The sequence below is a fragment of the Culex quinquefasciatus genome, chromosome 2, assembly GCF_015732765.1.
Source record: "Culex quinquefasciatus strain JHB chromosome 2, VPISU_Cqui_1.0_pri_paternal, whole genome shotgun sequence".
Lineage (NCBI taxonomy): Eukaryota > Metazoa > Arthropoda > Insecta > Diptera > Culicidae > Culex > Culex quinquefasciatus.
This window is the reverse complement of record NC_051862.1, coordinates 208,463,399-208,470,940: the sequence shown is the minus strand read 5'-3', so window position 1 is coordinate 208,470,940 and position 7,542 is coordinate 208,463,399. Positions and strand designations below refer to the sequence as shown.

The 7,542-nt window shown below is 45.9% G+C and overlaps 1 protein-coding gene and 1 pseudogene across 1 annotated transcript; both read right to left on the bottom strand.

The window, feature by feature from the left end:
* Positions 1-210: 210 nt before the first annotated feature.
* LOC119767902 lies at positions 211-2,160 on the bottom strand (annotated as a pseudogene).
* Positions 1,782-7,288, bottom strand: LOC119766483 (uncharacterized protein K02A2.6-like). Its single transcript, XM_038251052.1, has 4 exons — positions 7,280-7,288; positions 6,683-7,238; positions 3,452-4,358; positions 1,782-1,947 (listed from the first exon to the last, which is right to left on the bottom strand). Exons 1-4 carry the CDS (start codon positions 7,286-7,288, stop codon positions 1,782-1,784), a joined length of 1,638 nt encoding a protein of 545 aa, XP_038106980.1.
* Between the last annotated feature and the right edge of the window lie 254 nt (positions 7,289-7,542).

Here is a 7,542-nt window from a genome sequence, read left to right as displayed (position 1 = left end):
GCTCATTCTGTACCCGAACAAGAACGGTACCGTGGCGAGCCTGCTGGCGGAAGCGGCCAAGGTGATCGAGTTCCACGAGACCAAGTTGCTGAGAATATCCGAGCTGTCCAAGAACCGACTCGCGCCCGGACCCGCCAAGGACACTCCTCTGGAAATACTCGTCCGACAGGAACTGGAACGTCTTGAATAAGCCATGCCCGAAGTAATTCAGGCGCATCTCAGCCGGATCGTACGATTTGAAGAAGATCAGCAGGACGTTCTGCTCGATCGGCTTCAGGTCCTGGTAGTCGTATCAGCTGGACCTAGTGTATCAACACGTGTTGGTCGCCTCGTTGCGCTCAGTACGACGGCACTGCTCGTCCAGCCGCTCCTGCAGTTCGTCCAAAATGTCGGTGCTTTTGACATCTTCCAACACCTCGTGAATCGTGGACTCGCGCACGTACACCAACATGTACGCGTTGCTGCTGTGCCGGATGTTCAGGTCGTTGTCGTGGCCGCCGTAGTTCTGCTCGATCGCCTCGTTGCGAGTGCACCGCGACACCTCGTCGTCGTCAAACTTGCACCACTTGCCGCCGTTCTTCGGTTGATGTATACCACGTAGTGGCCGCCGTGGTTGTCCCCGGAGTGTACGAGCACGGCGTGCAGGTTGTACGTGTCCTCGGGCTTCTCCAGGAACGGGTCCAGGTTGATCTTCTCGTCGAACTCGAACCGGTCGTTAAACGTTACGAAACTGTACGTAATGGGGTCTTACTGAAAGCGCATAAGGTGCAGATGCAGTACGGGGGGGGGGGGGGGGGGGAACTTGCTGAACAGGATGCCCTTCTCGGCCTTCTGCAGGCCGTGCTCGCCCGCGTCGTACTTGTTGTCGTCGTTGATGATTTCCGTCGCGATGTAATTCTTGAAGGACTCGTTGATGTTCTTTTTTGCCCTTGATGTTCAGCTGGATGTCGTAGAACTTTTCCGTGCGACGGGATGGTTCACTCCAGGCTGGTGCCCTCGGTGCCCTTCATTTTGTTTTCCGGCTTGGCGAGCAGCACGCGGAGAAATTCTGCATGAACGAGTCCAGCGCGTCCCAGCGGAAGCTCTTGGAACACACGCTGCAATGCCAACGCGACCGACTTGCACACGACGTCCGCTTGGGTTGGCATTTTGTACACCGCTTTACGCAGCTGATTCGTAAAGTATAGCGTCTGCAGCAGGGAGTTCATGTAGCAGGTCGCTCCCTGGTTCTTGAGGCCCACGTAGCCGGTGTGCTTCTTCGAGTCCCAGAAAATGCCCCGCAGAGGCTCGGCCGTGACGTGCACTTCCAGCGTGATGGCATCGTTCTGAATGTAACCGTTCTCCGGGTTGGTGGATGTCGTTCCAGTTCATTAAGAACGAAAAGCCCCAATCGTTATCGACGCGACTGAACACGTGACGGATTTAGCGCACGAACGGATCCCGGTTCGGGATGACCGAAAGCAGCCGCAGCTCGGCCGACGCCGAACAGCTCCAGTTTGCGGTGTCACTTTCGCCGTTACACTGCAGGAAGAAGCTTTGCTGGGCGGCGACGTTGTGTTGTTGGTTCGCCGCATGGCCATTATCTTCCAGGGCAGATTGCGCACGTAATACACCTGCGACAGGACCGAATCCGTCAGCTTGCTCAGATTCTCCACCTTAAAGCTAAAGGTCGCCTCCGACCGGACCTCGTCGTCCAGATTGTTCTGATCGTTCATGTTCATCTGTTTGGGGACCGGCGGACACTGCTTCGCCACCACCTCCGTTCGCTGGGTTTACCACTGTTATAGAGCTTGCGTATCCATTGCTTCTACGGTCTTGTCGTAGTCCATAGCGGCGTTCAAGGCCCCGCCAGCGGTCGGAAGAAATCTCAGCTCGGTGCCGATGTTGGTCCTATGCGGTTCCGGAATCGTACTCCTGCGACACGACTCAGACGTTCCGCAAACAGAACTGTCAACGTTCAACGCGAAAAAGGGGCAAAATAGCAAAATTGAAACCTCTGCCCCGATGACGGTCGATTTGCGTGTGGCTGGCAGAAGTGCTTTTTCCGTCGTCAAAATCCGCTCCTTCCGCCCGTTCCGGAAGTTCTCCGGCTGCACCAGCAGCGGCCCAACACGGTTCAGGTCCAGCGGGTGGTCACGGCATCGGAAGAAACGCACAAATTAGTCTAAATTGCGAAAAATTCTTGCAACCTGTTCGAAAAAAAAAGTTTTTGTTTTGATTTTGTTTATTGACGGTTGCAGCTAGCAGGCGATGCACGCTAAACAGATTTAGAGAAAATTGCTACTTTTAACGAAGAAAAATAAGGCATATTTGAATCAACAAAACGTTTTGCCTTCCTCACCTTACTGATGTTCGTTCGTTTGATGGCTAGTTCCACACTGAGTGCCACACTCAGAGCTGCCAAAGTGTTTCTTTGAAGAAACTCGCGCTAGTTCCGCACGAGTTTCACCGCCATCTTGGAACTGAAACTCTAGTGCCGAACTCGATATTTTTTCAGTTTCATGCGAGTTCCACGCACACTGACAAATGACGTTCGATTGAACCAAAACTGGCACCGACGAGTGCGGCACTCAGTGCCGCACTGGATCTTCAAACGAACGTACCATGAGGAAAGGCTATAAAATCACTCGAACTCAATGTCATTCCATTGACTTTCACTGACTGAGCCGATTTTGACCGTACTGGTCTCATTCGATTCGTTTTGGGGTCCCATAAAGGCCTATTGAAATTCATAAAGTTTGATCAAGTATTTTAAAAGTTATGCTAAAAAAACTGTTTCATACAAATTCTAAATGTTCCTAAAAAGAGGGTTTTTTCACAGAAACCATACATATTATATATTTTTAGAACGGTCATAAGACGACCATTAAGATGGCTTAAGAAAAAATTGGATTGAACCGAGGTGGAGTAAATTTTGGCTGATTTTAATGTGACGTACTTTATTACGTGACGCAAAAATCGGATTTTTAGACCCTCCCCAAAATTTCCATACAAATTTAAAAAAATTGTATGGAGCTTAACACGGCCTCCGACCCCCCAACTGCATTACGTGATAAAAGAACGCTCCCTAATACCCTCCCCCCCCTTAAAGTATCCACGTCCTTTGCCATGGACGCCCACACAACCAACGCTCAAGTAAGTTTTTTATTGTGATAATTCTGAATCCAATTATTAAATTTGAGCATTCTGTGAGGGGGAAATATAAGGATGCACGTAGGTCAGGGGCGACAATTTTGTGGGGTCACGGATCCTTTGATCCTTTGGCAAGATAGGCTGCCCTCTCAAGTGCCCCCCCATATTCAGTCAAAAATCGGCGCTGCTGACGTAGATATTGTAGTGTCCGGGGTGGACACGTAATGAAAGACCAGTTACAAAAAGAAACTAGCGTTTATTGCGTCTGGTTTGCTCGGTTGCTAACAACGGAATGACAATCTAAAGAGCGAGGCCTGACCGGCCTACTTGGATGTAACATCTCCCCTTAAGCCATCCTGTACGGAGTGGATTGAAGCGAAAGAGTCGCAGGAGATATCCGGTCGCCGACTGCGATGGAACAACTTCTTCAGCTTCGTCGCTTGAGTGATCGGCAGATTCGGTCATCTCGTCGTCCAGTTTGGGTGTGGTAGCGGTAGGTACTGTAGGAGCAGACAGTCCGAAATCCTCCAACAAGATGGTAAGAGGAGACAGCTGGGCTGGTGGAAGGTTCTTCGGGCTTTGAGTCTTCAACTTCGCAACGGAACGCCGGACCACGCGACGGCAGTCCTCGAGAAAAACGTTGTAAGTTTCGTCTCCGACTCGTTCGACGACCTTTGCTGACCTCCACCGCCGGGAGTTTCCTCGATGAACCCGAGTGAAGACAATGTCCCCGGGCTTGAGACTCTGCTTGGCCGTGGACGGAGATGGTTCGTGATTAAGCTGGAGCTCTTGATGTTGCATTGAACTTGGTCTGGAAGCGATGTGGTTCACCACGAAGACACCTCTGGAGTTGACCTTGGGCTGCTTCTTGGGCGCTTTCTTCAACTTGACTGGATGCTCGTCCTGCTCGGACGAGGAGCTGCTGGTGGATGTGGACGCGCTCGAAGTTCTGGACACACACCTGCAATACCCCTCTTTGTGGCCAACGCGATTGCAGGTATGGCACACGTGTTCCGAAAAAGGGCAGTTGCGGACGAAGTGCATCTGACCGCATTTCCAGCAGGGATAAGGAGGCGTTTTGGAGTCCTTTCTTGATGAGCGCTGAGCACGATGGTCTGCTTTTAGGCCCTCCTGGACCGCGTGAACCGCTTGTGCTGAACTTGATGGTCGTCCAATCAGCGTGGTGTCCGCCTTGAGGTTGGCGTAGCGTTGAAATTCGTCGATGAGTGTCTCAGGGTGACCACTCAAATTCCATTTTCAAATTCCCGACTTTTTCCCGACTTTTTTCCAGACTTTTCCAGAATTAAAGATAACTTAAAGATAACTGAACTTAAAATCTCGATCCAATTTTTTTTAAACTTCATCATCATTTTAAATCAAAGAATGATTCAAACATAATCGCTGTTATTATTCATTTAAAGGATTTAGAAAAATGTCAAGGTATTCATAACAAAATGTTTTTGCCAAGTTCCCTTTTTAATTTTGTAATTTTTGATATTGAATTTTTTAATCAATGCTAATTTATCTAGTGGTCAGTATTTAACTGTTTGTTTTTTTCAATTAAAATTTAGTTTGATATGATTGTGTTTTCCCACTTTTTTAAAGCAAAATGTTTGATGAGACTATTTTTTTAAACAATTTTATTGCAAAAAACTCAAAATTTCCTTGATTTTTTTTTGCATTTTCAAAATTTTCTTTATGTTTTAAAAACGTTTTTTTTTTTCAATTTTGGATTTTATGCGATAATTAAGTTTTCCGAAAACTGAAAATAAAGCTTTATTTATGGTAGGTAATTTACACATACTCACAAAAAAAAGTTCAAGGGTAACATTTGGAAAAAAACATATTTTAAATTACTTAATGAATTTAGTTAAACAATTAATAATATTTACAAAAAAAACATTGCCACATTCAATTTGGAATCTGTTTTCAAATATTCAATTTATGTGACAAAATTAAATAGAATCTATTAGGATTTATTTTTATATTAGCCCTAGTAACATTTTAGGTTTTAAGTAGGCCATAAAAGCCTATTTAGATCGTATGAGGGTTGTCAGAACCATGATAAAACCAGTAAGTTTAAAAATGTTACTAGGGAGTTTTTCATTGACTTTACCTCTTGTTTAATGAACAAAAAATAATAGCGATCATTTGATTCATAGAAAAATATTATGAAAATCTGTGTCAAAGACCCCAATATTCATTACGATTTTGAATGTCTTAAACAGCTTTTCAATACTCAAATATATTGAAATAGTCAAAAGAACTTTAAATTTAAAAAAAAAATTACTAAAGCAGAAATGAGTGACTTCAATTTTAAAATTGTTCAAAAGTTGAAAAATAATTTTCAAACAAGTATGCTCAGAATTCCCGACTGGAGATCGAAGCAAGCTGTGCCTGGGGTCGGACACGTTTTTTTTTCGTTTGCTGTCATTTTTCACTTTCTGATCGTCTTAAAATTTTCTTTAAAATTTGTGAAATAAGTTAAAATTTGAAGGTTTTGTTACAATTGTAAGCCATAAGAACATATGAAATTCGACTTCCACATCAGCGAAAGCAAAAAAGGCAGGAACAACAATCGCGAAGTGGTTGTTAATTCAAGCGTTGCTGGAACATCGAGAAAGAAGGTGTGGGTGGTGATCATCGTCCGTTTACTTCAAAGTCGTGTATCGGTACCAGGTCCGCTCCCCGGAATTCTACTGATGATTTTTCCTGCTGATGATTCCAGAGGAACGTGCCGAGAAGATTGGAATCAAGCTGTTGAAGATTTCGTGTTTTTGGTGAGAGCTTTCCATAATATTGTTCATATAACTCTTTCATCTACTCTAACATCCATACAATCCAATTAAGACAACTACGCCAATCTTACTAAAAAGCGGCCGTGGCCGACTGGCTACGTTATTCGCTTTGTAAGCGAATGGTCCTGGGTTTGATGCCCATCTGCTCCCAACGAGAAAGTTTAAGACTTAGAAATACTTGAAATACTGAATAAGAACGAAAAATCAAAGTCGCTTGAGTCGGGGTTCGATCCCTCGTCCTTTGAATTGGTAAGCAAAAATGCTAACCACTTGGTGAGCTATGACTGGAATGAGGAATACTGTTACTATCAACTATATACGCGCTGGGTCCTTGTCCATTTGACAAGGGTTCGGAAGTTCTAAATAACGTTTGAATCCGATTGATACAAACGTTCTTCAGGGCGGGGCTTGTCGATAAAGCTGAAGTACCTCGCGCTCGGCTAGCCAGCGTAGAAATGGGTCACCGAAGCTCGGCAGAGCTAACACCTTCCAAATGCCTATGCGAGTTATTTGCATGTATAGAATGTAGATCTAAAAATACATAGAAACAACTCAATTTGTAAGAAGTGGCCGCGTGGTCCCGTTTGGATGGTTGCACACACACACACAAGTATGCTCAGAATTCCCGACTTTTCCCGACTTTTTGACAAAAAATCACAAATTCCCGACTTTTTCCCGATTTTTTGCGGATTTTGGCGAATTCCCGACTTTTTCCCGACTTTCCCGATTTCCCGACTTGAGTGGCCACCCTGGTGTCTGGAGGCTTACCGGGTTGCCCGCGGTTTCGGCTTCGATGCGTGAGAGAAGTCTGGCACGAATGTCTGCATAGTGCGGAGCTTGAAGTCCGCAGACAAAAATCAAACACTTGAACTGCTCAATTTTCAGCTTTTTGAAGTCGAAGTCCTCACACGCACGGTTGACCTTCCCTCCGTAAGCGATGATGTCGTCGGCATCGGATTTGGTCAATTGTAGACATCGGTAGCGCTTGTTGAAAGTTGAAGTTTGGGCACCGAAAATTTTCTTCAGCGTTGCTATGGTATCAGCAAACGACACATCCTTCGGCAGCGTTGGAAGGATGTAGTTTACGTAACGACTGTGAGACGGCGTGTCCAGCTTCCTCAGCAGGAGTCGCACCTTGGCAGCATCGTCCAGCTTACCCGCATCCTCCTCGAAAAGGCTCTCGTAGCGCTGGAACCAGCTTCCGAAGGTCACGTCGTTGTCAGGATCGAAAGAAAACTCTGCGATGTTTGCTGACAGGTTTTCCAGGATTTGCTCCGTGTTGACTGGTGCCGGTGCTGCGGAAGTGAGCTTTGCAGGATCTGAGTGATCTGCAGGATCGCTTGCTGCACATCCGCCATGCTTCCGGGTCCGGCTTGGAATCCTCGTCGCCAATGTAGTGTCCGGGGTGGACACGTAATGAAAGACCAGTTACAAAAAGAAACTAGCGTTTATTGCGTCTGGTTTGCTCGGTTGCTAACAACGGAATGACAATCTAAAGAGCGAGGCCTGACCGGCCTACTTGGATGTAACAGATATATTCTTTTCAACTTTTTTATTAGGCCGGATCTCATATATTTTATTGAAAACGATGTCTGAACGGGTAATAAAAAGA